This window comes from Cervus elaphus, chromosome 17 (assembly GCF_910594005.1).
Source record: "Cervus elaphus chromosome 17, mCerEla1.1, whole genome shotgun sequence".
In the NCBI taxonomy this organism is placed as follows: Eukaryota; Metazoa; Chordata; class Mammalia; order Artiodactyla; family Cervidae; genus Cervus; species Cervus elaphus.
Genome location: NC_057831.1, coordinates 45050891 through 45066176, shown reverse-complemented (window position 1 = coordinate 45066176; position 15286 = coordinate 45050891). Strand labels below are relative to the sequence as shown.

General features: G+C 37.0%; 1 protein-coding gene across 1 annotated transcript in view; it reads right to left on the bottom strand.

Annotated features, from left to right (window-relative positions):
* Positions 1-15286, bottom strand: part of ANAPC4 (anaphase promoting complex subunit 4) — a 33352-nt gene that overhangs the window by 12571 nt on the left and 5495 nt on the right. Inside the window, exons 4-16 of the mRNA XM_043871236.1 lie at positions 14763-14837; positions 14573-14599; positions 14434-14478; positions 13707-13791; positions 12984-13088; positions 11484-11567; positions 10270-10356; positions 9788-9852; positions 9002-9044; positions 8814-8890; positions 7282-7382; positions 7146-7197; positions 2856-2911 (exon numbers count right to left, since the gene is read on the bottom strand). Coding sequence (XP_043727171.1) covers positions 2856-2911; positions 7146-7197; positions 7282-7382; positions 8814-8890; positions 9002-9044; positions 9788-9852; positions 10270-10356; positions 11484-11567; positions 12984-13088; positions 13707-13791; positions 14434-14478; positions 14573-14599; positions 14763-14837 — 902 coding nt within the window. The remainder of the gene's footprint in view (positions 1-2855; positions 2912-7145; positions 7198-7281; positions 7383-8813; positions 8891-9001; positions 9045-9787; positions 9853-10269; positions 10357-11483; positions 11568-12983; positions 13089-13706; positions 13792-14433; positions 14479-14572; positions 14600-14762; positions 14838-15286) is intronic.

Genomic DNA, 15286 nt, shown 5'->3' with positions numbered 1-15286 from the left:
TTAGAATGCCGGACAGATGTGCGTCTTCCCCTTGGACTTTTCTGCCACATAAAGATGCTTGCACTCAGATCTGTCTGGTCAAGGCTATGGTTTTTCCAGTGGTCATGTATGGATGTGAGAGTTGGACTGTGAAGAAAGCTGAGCACTGAAAAATTGATGCTTTTGAACTGTGATGTTGGAGAAGACTCTTGAGAGTCCCTTGGACTGCAAGGAGATCCAACCAGTCCATCCTAAAGGAGATCAGTCCTGGGTGTTCATTGGAAGGACTGATGCTGAAGCTGAAACTCCAATACTTTGGCCACCTCATGCGAAGAGTTGACTTGTTGGAAAAGACCCTGATGCTGGGAGGGACTGGGGTCAGGAGGAGAAGGGGACGACAGAGGATGAGATGGCTGGATGGCATCACCGACTCGAAGGGCATGAGTTTGAGTAAACTCTGGGAGCTGGTGATGGACAGGGAGGCCTGGCATGCTGCGATTCATGGGGTCACAAAGAGTCGGACACTACTGAGTGACTGAACTGAACTAAAACACACTTATCGGAGAGGGCAATGGCACCCCACTCCAGTACTCTTGGCTGGAAAATCCCATGGACGGAGGAGCCTGGTAGGCTGCAGTCCATGGGGTCGCTGGGAGTCGGACACGACTGAGCGACTTCCCTTTCACTTTTCACTTTCATGCATTGGAGAAGGAAATGGCAACCCATTCCAGTGTTCTTGCCTGGAGGATCCCGGGGACGGCAGAGCCTGGTGGGCTGCCGTCTGTAGGGTCGCACAGAGCTGGACACGACTGAAGCAACTTAGCAGCACACACACTTATATGTGTGTATATATGTATTTATATACCTTCTTTAATATTTGTGGTTGACACTTTTTGTCCTTTTATGGGGTGTCTTCATCAATACTGTGTTTTCTATACATATTACATCCACCTAAGTGAAGAAGTATATTGCATGTGTTTTGCATAGTGTTTGAATACGGTTCTTATGTTTGGCCAGGAAAAAGCATGTTAGACATGATTCTGCAAATAGGGATTATTTTAAGAAACTGTTTTTAATTAATTCAGACTTCTAATTTATCTGAAGAAAAAAACCCAGCCATAATCTAGTTCCACTCACTCATTTATCCATTCAAAAATTACTTACTGAGCGTAATACAGGTACTGGGAACAAAGCAGTATAAATAAATCCCTGCCTTCATGGAGACTGCATTTTACAAAAGAGCAAACCAGGGTTAGAGCGCTAACGAGTGGCAGCATCCAGTTACAGTCAGGTCTCCAGTTCTCCAATCCAGGGTTTGTTTTGTTGTTCAGTACTAAGTCCTGTCTGACTCTTTTGCAACCCCATGGACTGTAGCCCACCAGGCTCCTCTGCCCAGGGGATTTCCCAGGCAAGAATAGCGCAGTGGGTTTCCATGTCCTTCTCCAGGGGCTCGTCCCGACCCAGGGGTCAATTCAGTGCACTTTGTTCTAATAATAAGGACTGGGTGGTAACTCATTTACCTTCTAATGCAGCTTCTTATTACAGTTAGGACATGCAATAAGAATATCAACTGCCTAATTACTCCAGTAATTATAAGTAAAACCAAGCTACTATTTCTCTAATAGAAAGTCACTTCTAAGGTTTCATTTAATTTTAACATTGCAATTTATTCTAATTAACTCTGATATTAAACAGGCTGGCCTGATAAACACTCTGGCTCCCCATTCTGGCTAGTGTTGGTATGGTTTTGAGAAAAATCTAAGAATTTTAAATGTCAACATTCACTGATTGCATTCATTTTTTTATTAAAAGCAATTATATTAGGCTTACAAATATGAAAAGTCATGTTTTAAAAACATGAGAATTAAAGATTTGGAAAAAATAAATTAAAAAAAGACTTGGGCGTTTGTTTAAAAGGATATTAGCATATTACAGGTAATTTACTTTCTATTTTACTCTTTAGAATTTTAAGAACTATGGAATAAATTCTATTCACAACTAAATCTTCCATGTGTTGGAAGGAAACGGATGCTAAATTATTTCAAAGACATTAAGAGAGGTCACAAAAACAGCAGTACGAATGGACTACACACATGAAGTATGCACACCCTGTAGGGTGAGCATTAAAACGTTTAGTGTCATGTCAGTAACTATCTGTTAACTACATACAACTGCAAAGAGATGTGGCGACACAGAGAAGGACTAGCGGTCTGCGATCTATTTAGCTAGGGCGTCACTGCCCAGTAGAAGTGATAATGTCAAAGTTCTAGTTTTGTGCTGTCCAACGTGGTAGCCACTAACTACAAGCAGCTCCTGGGCACTCCAAATGCGGCTAGCATGACTAAGGAACTGCATATGCAATTCTACGTAATTTCAACTAATTTAAACAGCCATAACTGACTAGTGGCTACCATAATGAATGGCACAGATCTAGAGACAGGAGTTCAAAGTATAAAACAAGAGTTAAACTACTCAAGGCAGAGGCTTTGTCTTATTTTCTCTCCCCCTTTCCACTCCAAACCTAACACCTAACAGTGCCTAATACAAAGTAGAGATTTAAAAATGGTATTTGAACCTAAGGAGACATTACAGAGTAAAAAAAGGTCAATTATCAGTAAGTGATAGAGACAATCAATGTTAGAAGTTTTATCTGTGGGGGTGGGGATGGGAGGGTATAAAGAAGAAATAAGATTGGCCATGTGTTGAAAACTGCTGAAACTGAGTGAAGTGTAGAAGTGGGGTCATTAAAATTATTCTCTCTACATTGACACATATTTAAAATTTTACTAGTGTAACTGAATATTCCAAATTGATATTCCCACATTTTTTCTTCAACAGTGTTAAAAATATAAGAATGCTTCATTCAATTAACTTACCCACATACAGCCACCGAAAAAATGCTTTGAAGTTTTTCATACTGCTATCTATAACTCTAAAAGATAAAAATAAATCAGAAACGAAATTATTACATGAGGTTCATACATCAATGTTCAATTACTATGGAATATAACAATCCTTACTGTTCTAGTATAGCGTATCTGGATGACATTTAAAGCTTTAGAACAGATTTAACAACTCAAACACATAGCTAAAAATAAAATTTCAAAAGAGCAAATCCTGATTCTTTTCAAAAATAAAGCAAATAACTCAGATTCTAACTGGTTATAACAGCCTTGCCACAAACTGTAATAGACTCTCCGAGCATTCAATAAAGTATGAAATCCTTTCCTAACTTTGGAACCAAAAGAAATTTTTAAAAAACCCCAAAAACTGTTTTCAGCACTATTCTCAGTTTTTTTTAAAAAAAAAATCACTGATCAGTAAGAAGAAAAAATATCAACCATAACAGAAAATCACTATTATAAATTTATACTATGTCACTACGATCACCTCTGGTATCAATAAGACATTACTTATGGAAGTTGATATTTTTATCCTTACAGTAACAGATCTCAAAAATCGAATTTCCTTGGGCTTTACACAAATGTACCCTGAAGATTAAGTGTTATAAGTGGAAGTCATCTACACTTTGATGAAACTGTTTCTGAATATAGAAATGGATATCACTTTTTTGAAAGCTCTTTAAGCTCACATCTGTAAGATAATTACTCTAAGCAAATAATATGTGCCCTTTTTACCCCTAAATCTCAAAGTCCCTTCTAAGCATTAAGTCTCATAAAACTACTGGAGAAGTAGGTCAGTATCATTAACCTTTCTGTACACAGTATAACACGTGACATAAAAAACTGTGACATCTCTTGCGTTACCAAGCACCACGATCAAAACTCTCTTGCAGCAAAAATGGGGGAAAAAAAAAAAAGATTCCTGTCTTTCTCAGTTCACCCCAACCCCAGGCAACCACTGATCTGTTATAGGCTAATGTTAAAATTCTCACTGTCTCAGTTTCTCCATTATAATCTAAAATAATGCTATATTCCACTTATCTCCAAGGAGCAAGAAGTTAAATCAACAACCTTTCATTCATATTGAAACATGATCACAGAAAACTTAGAATTTTATGTTTACTCTGCAAATATGCAGAACCACAAAATTATTCAACATTCAGGAAAAGGAATGTCATTTCCCTCCTGCTCTGTTTTTTGAGCACACACATCTATATACTAAACTCCGTTAAAACGACAGTGGGGAGGGATGGACGTGTTATAAACTCATACAAAAAGAGGATGATAGAAAAAAAAGTTTTTTTAAGTTTCAGAAATGTCAAAAGCAGACAGACTGGTGACTGGTGAAGCGCACCAGCAGTGGCCACATGCGAGGCACTTCAGAGAGAGGGCAGCAAGGAGTCATCCACCCAGCAGAACCCCAGGGACACTCAGTCCTTATAAACATCAAGTTCAACAGAAGACATCGGGATGACGTCTGGGGCTGGACAAGGGGGGACAAACGGAAACAGAGGCGCACAGCACAGGCCCACAGGCTCTGGCACTCGTCTGGCTTCGGCCCACCCTGCACCCAGCGATGCCAAGCAACTTTAAACTGCCTCAGGAGTAAGTATGAGGAAACAGTTGGGCATCAGGTTTCTGAAGAAAGCTGGCAACAGGAGACCAAAACAAACGGCAAGGTGACATATAAACAGGAGATAACTCGGGAAGCAGCAAAGACTTTTAAAAAATCTAATTAATGTCCTCAGAGAGCCATGAAATGTCATATCTACAGAGCAAGAGCACTGCTTTGAAAAATGAGTAAACAAAAAAGAAAACACTTAGTAATTAAAAGACAGGACTGCCATAATAAAACATGCAACAGCATGGCTCAGGTCAATGACCTCATTCTCCATTCCACCTGGGTTCTTATTCCAAAGTTCACAACCTAGACCCCCTTTACCAACCTGAGCCTTCTAAATCTCAATTTCAAGCATCCTACTCACCAACAACCACCAGCTATCTTTCCAGTGACTTGCCAGCATCCCAACAGTCGTACCACCAACTTACCCTACTAGTTCTCCCATCTTTCACTGTCTCTTACCCACTTATTTCTACTTTCAAAATATATTCAAGTTCTGACCATTTCAGATTCTGACCACCAATTCTCTCTTGGCTTCTGTCCTTGCCCTCATATAATCTGTTCTCAACACTAAGTAAATAACAAGAGGGATCAAAAAGATCCTAAGTCATATCCTGTTCCCCCACAGCCTGTAATTCCTTAAGAGCTTATTATGTTACTCTTTATTATGTCCAGCATAAAAGCCAAAGTCCTTACAATGGCCTACAGGCTCTACACAATCTGACCCATCCTCCATGACCTCTTTCAACTCATTCTATCGCTCACACTGTTGTTAAGTTCACTAACTTAGTGGCTCCTGGAGGTTCCCCTCAAGCATGCCAGGCATGCTCCAAACTCAAGGCCTTTATACTTGCTGTCCCCTTTGCCCCAAAATATCGGCAAGGCTCACTCCTTCCTCCCTGACCCTGACCAAAAAACTGCACCTCTACCCCCGCATACCCAAGTCCTCCTTCCCCACATGGCTTTTCCCACCACTATGCACCACTATCTGACCTGCTATGAGTGAGTGAGTGAAGTCGCTCAGTCATGTCTGACTCTTTGCGACCCCATGGACTGTAGCCTACCATGCTCCTCCGTCCATGGAATTCTCCAGGCAAGAATACTGGAGTGGGTTGCCGTTTCCTTCTCCAGGGGATCTTCCCGACCCAGGGATCGAACCCAGGTCTCCCGCATTGCAGGCAGACGCTTTAACCTCTGAGCCACCAGGGAAGCCTATCTGACCTGCTATAGATTTCAATTGTTCATTTCTTTATTATCTGTCTCATCACGTTAGAATACAGTATCTATGAAGGTAAGATTTTTATCAGTTTTGTTTACTACTGTACTCTCAGCATCTAGAATAATGTTTAAAACATAGTTAATTAAAAAAATAAATAAATAAAACATAGTTAAAAATGCACAATAAATGTATATGATGAATGATAGTGCTGGATAATCAAGTCAAGAAAATTTCACAACAAACACTAAAGACAAAGCTATTAAAAAAATGTGAGTAAAAATAAAAGACATACAGGGTCAATCCACAAAGTCTAATATGACTAACTAGATTTCTAGAACAAAAATCTAGTTTTAAAAAGTGGGGGAGAAGAGGAAATTATCAAAATAATAATATAACAGAATTCAGGTTAAAAATAGCATTTTCTTATTATCAGTAAAATGAATGGAAAGACCCACATTTAAAATACTACTGTGAAATTTCAACGTATCAAGGATGAAGAATAAAGTTTTCAAGAGAAGAAAAAAAAAAAAACAGCATACAAAGGAATGAGAATCAGAAGCACCAGACCTTCCCTCAGCAACAAACAGGCCAGGACATAACAGAGCAGCGCTTTCAAAGCTCTCGGAGAAAATAAATCTCCCTTCATGAGCTATATCCAGTCAAAAATGTCAATTAAGTGTGGAAGGAGAAAAGACACAAAAGGACACAGAAAGCTTACCCTTACACATCTGTTTTCTAAGTTATTGGAGGACATTTTCCACAAAGTGATTAGATGAACCAAGAAACAGAGGAGATCCTGAAAGTAAGGCTCTAACCCATGAAAGCAATGAAGAAAATGCCTGGGTGGTAGCTGGCACAAGAGCTGGAACCAATGGACAGATTGATTCCGGGGTGGTGGTGGTGGGGGTGTTGTGAGATGGGAGGCTATCAGAGGAGGCACCAGGGACAGAGGGGAAATCCAGGGATGTGATACTACCCTTGAGACAGGGAGAAAACCTAAAAATGTGGTAGAGAGAGACAGTGCAAGGAAAAAAGAAAGCAAATAAGAGTCTAGGAAAAACAAACAGAAACAAAGAGAGGAATAATTTCTAAAAACTGATAAATAAAAGAAACACAGTACAGTCATACAATTTAGAAATATGGAAGTAACCTACAGAACTAAAACCAGAAACAGTTACAAGAGTTTAAAGGATTCCCTCTGAAGAGAGGACCTGAGGTGAGGATGGGTAAGATAGGAAAATACCATGTGAATTTTTGAAATCACTGTGCTATTGGTTTGTTTTAATCCTATAAACATGTAATTTTCATAAGAACTTAAAATCTCATTTTAAGAAAATGACAACAATTTGCTAAGTTCTCAATTACAACAAGTGAAATATTCTCAAGTCAATGATTTCAATATTCAAGTATCCCCAATACTTACTGAAGAAGTTCATTTGCCTTGAGTATGAAAGAACCTACTGCAGTAATAGCATCTGAAAAGAAGTAAATAAGTAAATATCATTTGTTCAATAAGTAAAGTGAGTTTAAAGCATTCTATTGAGAAATTAAATTACCACCTTCAATTCCTGCAGCATCTAGTCCAAGAGGTTCATATTTTTGCTTCCATGAAGCCATTCCTTTCAGTTCACTCAAATGGTATAATAAAGACTCTGAGCCACTATCAAAAACAGAGCAGAAATAAATCAGTATCATCACCATCATCAGGGTGGCAGGCACCTACTATCTTGCTTGACTATTGCTAAGTTTTCAAAAATAAAAACTGAAAGTAACTTTAATTTTCTTTCTATGAGAGACTATCAGCTCTCAAAGTTATTTCAAAAAACCGCAGCAGAATCATTTGGTTGTCATGACTAGTGAGATGAACTGGCCACAGGATTAAACTTTATAAGATCAAATTATGCTCCACAGTTGGTCCTGGCACTGTTAAGGTAGTCATATGGTCATCTTGTTCACCTAACAGCTATGTATTTAACACTGAGCAAGTATTTATTAAGCTCCAACTTCAGGTCAGGCACTATGGGGACCTCATGGTAAACAAAACGAAAGGGTCCTTTTAACACTGATAGTCTAATGGGGGAGACAGTCATAACCACATAATCAGACAGTATACCATTTCAACTACATAAAGGCCTTAGAGGAAAACACAGCAGGTACAGGAGAAACAGAAGAACTGGAACTAGTCTGGGAATTAGAGAAGGGTTCTCTGAACATCTGAGCTGAGAGCTGGAAAAGGCAAGTGAAGAACAGAGTGGGAGTGTTTCAAAAAGCAGAAGAGACACACAAAAGCCCCAGGTAGGAGAAAAAAGTGTCAAGTTTGAGAAGGTCACCAAAGACACGAGTCCGAAGAAATGGGAAGGCACTGGAAGCTTTTAATAAGAGTAACATGATCAGATCCACTGTGGAGAGCACATCTGAGGGACACAGTGTGGACTGGAGGAGGCCAGGCCAGACAGCCCCACAGAGCTCAGAGAGGGAGGTAAGGGCCAGGGGTCTCAGCACAAAGAAATCTATCAAAATCTAAGTCAAACACTGCACATCAGCCTGCAAGCTGCCTCACGGAGGCAGTGGTGTTTAGAAATGGCATGAGACTTGAGGATCTGGAACAGTCTTGGCTCTGACACGTAATAACTTTGGGGCAGCCATACGCCCTTTCTGAACTTCAGTTTCTTCTTATGTAAAATGAGGATAATCACAACCAACACCTTGCCAAGGACTTAAATGCAAAAATGTGCAACATGCTTTTACATAACATATAAAATGATATACAAACATACTTAATTTCACCGCTCAAAAAAGGGTATATGCCCTATTCAAGACATAACTCATGGCTGTCTGGGTGAGAAAAAAGCCCAGACAGGGCCTAGGGTGGTGAAAAGATGTTGGAAAGTTATTTCACAGAGCAGAGTCACTATCATCGATTCTTTAAATCTTGGGCACTCCAAGATTCCCCTCAAATACTAAGGCAAAAATTTCAGCTAGAAGAAGCTCAAACAGAGAATGCCAGAAAATTAAAAGAAGGCTGGAGAAAGAAAACCAATGCTAAGTATGTGCAGACGCAACACCAAAAGATTCTACATCATCTTTATACCTTTGCAAGTGACTTATAACCAACTTTTGTATACTGGAATATGATGACTCTATAGACTGGCCAAGCTTCTTTAAGCCCTGATTAAGAGGAAAAAATACAACATTTAACATACAAGTAAGATACTATATGCCATTCTAAAAAAAAATAAGACTATGTTCATAGCCATTAAAGTACAAAGATAACCACACCTTTACTGTTAACTGATTCATTAAGAGGGTCTGAAGTTCAGCACTAGAATGAAAAAGAAAGTATTTTTAGTCTTCTCTATTTAAAATCTGAATGCATCACTTAAAACAATTTCAAAGTACAAATTTAAACAAAGATTTTAAACAAATAAAAAGAAATAGCCCAACAAAAATTAAGACTTTGTTGTACTCAGAAAAACAGACAAAAACAGGAAACATTAAAGTCCACAAACAGACTGAAATAGACATGAGAATGTGCTATACACTAAAATGGTATTTCACATCGGTAAGAACACGTGCTACTCAATAAGTTACACTGGGCAATTATCTAAACACTTAGAAAAAAATAAGTTGCTGTGTCTTTCATAGCATACAACCAAATAAATCATATCTGGAACATGTAAATGGAATAAAATCATAAACCACAAAAAAAATCTCTGGATGAAAATAAAGATCTTTGATTGCTTAATATGGGAAAGATCTTTCTAAAAATAATGCTGAGGCAAATACAATAAAGGAAAAGAGTGATTTAGCTACATAAAAATTTTTAATTGTTTATACATTTTAAAAGTACAGATATATGTAGACATGGTACATACACATAAAATGATTACATTTACATAGAAAATAAATACGTGAATAAAAAAGCCTAGAAAGATACATACTATTCTTTGTTTTTTGTGCATCAGAATTTTCTATTTTTTTTTTACAGTGAATATGAATTGCTTTTGAAATAAATTACTTTAAAAAGAGAAGGTAAAGCAAGAGTATCTAATGTAAGTTTATTACCTTGCTTTCCCCCACAACAACAAGTCCATGAATTCATCTTGCACTGATGTGGTTGTGTTCTTTTCCTAGAGAAAGATGGATAAACTCATGATAGGTGTTTTTTATATAAGCATTATTTATTCAAAATTACAGAAACATGACTCCCTTTCTTACCTTTAACCTTCTTTCAAATCCATATTTAAACTGATTATCTGAACAGCAGTTATAAGAAAACAGTCAGTCAGCTCTTCCAACACCTACCCTTAATCCCCACATCCTATCAGCTCCACTTCACAATCCTGTCCCCACCTAAGTTTTTCCAATAGGAAGGACTGGCATATCTCTCTCTGAGACAAGAGTTTGAGGTTAGGTCAAGCCATCTCAAAGAAATAATGATATGAGCCTTGAACAAATCAGACCGATTTTTCTCATGTCCCTCATGAACTGAGTAAGGACATCATACACCCTTTAACACCTTCCATGGGAAACTCCAGTTACATTACCTGCACAAACTTGGTAAGACGAGAATCCATCTGCATCAGTATTTCTTCCCAGGCTTCACACATACATGTCAGTGACAAATTTATATACTATTAGCAAAAAGAAAAAATATTAAAGTAGCAAAAAATACTTAAGTCAATATGCTAACTAGATAACACATGCTTCTTACTGCCAATTATCTCAAAGAAATCCAGGATTTACTGTAAACCACTTTTAACTCAGTTAAGCCTGAGAAAGAAGAGACCACGGCTAACACTTGATAATCATTTAACGATCAAACATTCTCAAATTAAGTTTTTATCTGGTAAAATAGATTATTTTTCAACTTATTACATATACGATGTGTTCTATGTACATTAACTGTCAAAATGCTGACTGGTTAACTATTCAATCTTCAAACAGTATCCTTTTAAAAAGATACCGGTCTCCAGAAATCTTTGACATGAAGTACATCAGTGACTGTGGCAGACTGAAGGTCACAGTTCTCTGTAGCTCCTCTATCCGGATGGATAGTCAGTTTCTCCAGTCTGTCGATTTGGGCTGGCCATGTGTCTCAGTGTGACAAAGCAGCCCAAGTGTCAATGAGTCCAAGGCTCCAGAAGGCTTTGCAAGCTTCCACTTGCACTCCTGACATTCCCGCTGTCATACCACTTACCCAACAAGCCTGATCTAGCCTGTTGGGAAATGGGGAGTGTAAAGTTCAGATAGCCAGCATGGCTAAGAGATACTTGGACCAGCCAGCTGACCACTGCTATACGACCAAGACCAGCCAGAATAGCTGAACCTAGCCCAGAGCAACAGAACCTTCTAGCTGGGCCTGGCTCAAACAGTCAACTAACTAAAACACCTATCGCCAGCTAATTTGGGGTACATTTATTATATTCAAAAGCTGTTAGAATGATTATTTTCCATAATACTTGATTTGCAAAGAAACTTTTAAAATTCCAAAATATTTTATTTATGAGAATGTTTAAAAAGATTTAAACTACTTTTTTCTCTTCTTTTGCAGATATAGAGATGGGTTGGAATAGATTTTCAATTAAATTTCTTTTTCTTGTTTCAGTGGACATTATAAGCTTATCTATCAGACTAGACACCTCTGCCATGTATAGCTGGATTTAAAAACTAAGATTTTCAAGTTTTTTATTTACAGAACATTAGTAATTAGTAATTACTTATAGTAAACAATCACATAAAACAAGCTATAAATAAATACCTGTAAAAGAGCTGAAATGTGAGTAAACTTTCTGGCCATTCGAGTTACTTCAGGTAAGAAAGAGTACAATAGATTGGTTTCAAGCTGTCAAATCAAAATACTAAAGTGAGTCACAAACAGATATATTTACTACTTTTAAAGAAAAGTCAAGGCCATGGGGAACATCCCCACGCCACGCTGAGGTTCACCCAGATGGGGAGACCTGGGGCCCCTGGGCAGCGTAGGTCATTTGTGGGAAAATAAAACTTACAGTCCAGTGGAAAAAAAAGAAAAGTCAAGGTGTAACTATGTATCAGAAAGACTACCTCAGAATTTTACCCCTTTACAGTATAACAAATTAGAAAATAACAATATAATTTTAGGATTCTTTCATCTGTAGTGTCTAACTATGTCAGATTATCCCCTCTAGGTTAGCAGTCCTCTCTACTTAGTTAGAATAAATGTAATAATCTAATTTATACCACTATTATGAGGGACTTTTAAAATGATCACAAATATCTAAAAATTTTTTAAGGAATTATAGCTACTGATAAATACAAGTTAACTATTATAGAGGTACATGAATTATCACAATAAAGTTGTTATTAAAAACATCTGTTACAAATTCCACATAAAGAGTGAATTATTTACTATAGCACCAAACACAATTCAGGAAATCGTATTTTCACAGAACCTTAAGAGGAAGAGCAAACATGAACAACTGTTCCAGCAAATAGCAGGAAGTCAAAGGCTCTCTGCTGTTGTGAATACAATGAAACTATAAGGCCTCATTTGCATCACATCCTGCATCTTTTCGTCCTACTTTTGTACGAGAGTTCACACATACTTAGACTAAGTGGCTGGGTTACTTGAGATGAAATTTTAGGGAAGATTTTCTTGACGGCAAAGCTACAATCTAAATACTCTGTAGGAGCCCAGTTTCCACAGTTTGTGATACAAATAGCATACAAAGATAAGGTTTTCCCCGGCATTAAGCAGGCATCTCACACAAGACGCAATGTGTTAGTTAAGAGCCCCGGCTCTGGAGCCAGACTGCCCAGCATCACTTTCCAGTCCTTACCAAGCAAGTTGCAGTTCCTCTGCGTGCCATTTACTCAACTACAAAATGCGGACAATGATAGTACCTACCTATTAGGTTACTGTGAGGATTCACATAAAATTATACTGAATTACTCAGTACTGGGCACCTATTAAATAATTAATAACTACTGGCTTTTATTATTATTAGGGTTAAAATCCCAAGAAAACACGTGTTACAAACATGAACTGCTATAGCAACAAGTTAATATTGGTTATTAATAGACCATCAAAACACTGTTTTGATGAAAATTATGTGAGCAATTGGAATAATAAGGTATCCAACAGTAACACTCTAAGATTTAGAAGCTCCAAGTCAATTTTTTGTTTTGTTTTAATGACCATTAGAATCCAGTGATATGGATAATAAAAATCAAACCTTTAAAAATATATACTTACTCTCTGTTAGGTTCAAATACTCACCTGAAAATATGAAACTTCTGAAGCACCACTGGCAGAAACTTCTGTGACCACTGACAATGATTTCAAATCACTTGATAGACATAATGCAAGACAAGTACCAACAATCTGTAAAACAGTCAAATCCCCATTATATTCAGTGTTGTTGCTACACTGGATCTGCTTACAACACAGGAAGCCAAAATTCAGAGCTCTAAAATGCAGTAACTCCTGCCACGTATGTGGCAGATAAAGGCACGTGTCCACTTGGTTGCAAGGACAGAGACACAGATCCCAACAAAGCGCCCAAGTGCTGGAGAAATAATTAACACAGCCCACAGAGCCTGCAACATTTTCCACCCTTTTAGGGAACTGTAAGAGTAAGAAAAAGGTATGGAGAAGACCAAGGCCGAGCCTAAGATCGCTCCTAATGACTTTCATCGCATTCCAATCACAAATGGGAGCTTTAACACGCAAGGCTAGAAAGACATTAAATCATAATCAAGAGGGCCCTACTAATCTTTTTGTTAAGAAAAAAATTTTTGACTAATTCCACTAAGAACCTCTGATCTTCACAGACATCATATCACTATTTTATCTTAGTAAGAAAATTATCCTCTTAACATTTAAGGACAAGTAATTCCAAGAAATGAAACTGAGGAAAAAAGTAATGTTTTATTCTTTTCCATAAATCAGTCAGTTGTTACATTCTAAGGCAAAAATAGAGAATCTTAAAGAAAAACTTACCCCAGTGACTCGAGCAATTTTGAACATTCCATAAGCATAAAGCTCAATAAAACCAGAGCTTCCTCCAAGGACAAGAATATTAAGCCTAATTAAAAATAATGCAACAAGTTGAGGACAACAGAGAGAACCGAGTTCTTACACCAAGATACAAATTGTTGCTGCCCTCATATAATCTGCACACTCAAGCTCCCTAGCAGGAGACTGAACCTCTAAACAAATTCACCAAGTTTCATTCACATCGGGCTTATTCCTTTTTTTTCCCCCCCAAAAGAACCACATAAATTTCATTCAGCCTAAAAAACCTCAGTTTACAGTAAGATAAGAATATATTATTTTAATGACAATTGTATTTATATACCCTCAATAACAAGATCATCTCTGTTCCAGTTAATATAAATTACATCAGTTTTATCATGGCCCTGATGCTAAACGTATTAAATGGGCTTAAAGAACCTGAAGATTTCAATTTAAATTTCAGAAACTCAAGCACTTCTATCCTCCTTTACTTTTTTAAAATGAAAGTATACCATAATATTAAACTTGACACAAATATCATACAATAAAAATGAGCGAATAATAGATACTGTCTGTTTACTGTTCAGAGGTATTTGTCAGCAATGAAATAAAATGACAAAGAAAATATCTTTGGAACTCTGGTCTAAAAACTGCCTCAAGTATCAAATTTAAGAAAATATAACTTGCTATTTAAGATATCTGCAAGATTTACCTGACATCTCCCAAAAGCTTAATGATTTCATCAGAATTTTCTTCACTAAAATATAAAAGTAAGTTGGGTTATCTTTCAACTATATGCTTCAAATAATAAAAGATTTATCTTACTTGAAAACAAAAAAGGCATACCTTACCTAAATATTTTTGAGGTGTTGCTATAACTAGGAAAAAAAAAGATTAGGGTAAAGAACTCTCAATAGAAATGCATTTTTTTAAAACACATGAGAAAATTGTCAGTGTTAAAAGTAAAAGAAAGAAACTTTTTCTTAAAATTTCAAGAAACTTATAAGATTAATTCTAATGAGATTAAACTCTGATACTTACTTTTTCGGCAATGTAGGAAGTTTAGGTAAGAGAAGATTTGATTCATCCTCAGAATTATAGAAGGATGTTAGAACACTATAAAGGGGAAAATTAGACAAAACAAAAATAAGTATTATAAAAACAAAGATTCTACTTTTCTTTCCATTAAAAAATATTAATTTTTTAAGGGCCCAATTTTACATATGACACATTACCAAATAAACACAGTGACTTTTACAGTGGTAAAACTGTGTGTATGGCATTTAACAATCACAAACAAGAAATGGAAAAGTTGGAAATTCTTCATTTACCTTGAACTTTATTTCTGAAAGAAAAAAATCAGCCTACCCACTTTATGTTAAGAGGAACAAATATTTATAAACAATTTTCTCAGTATATGAAATGCATTCATATGTATTCAGTATCAGTACCAGATATGGACTGAGAATTTATGATTCCTTAACTCTCCTCTAAAAACCAACACTGAACACAGGAGTACCAAGAGTAATTTTAAAGAACACTGCAGTTATTATACAATGTAATGA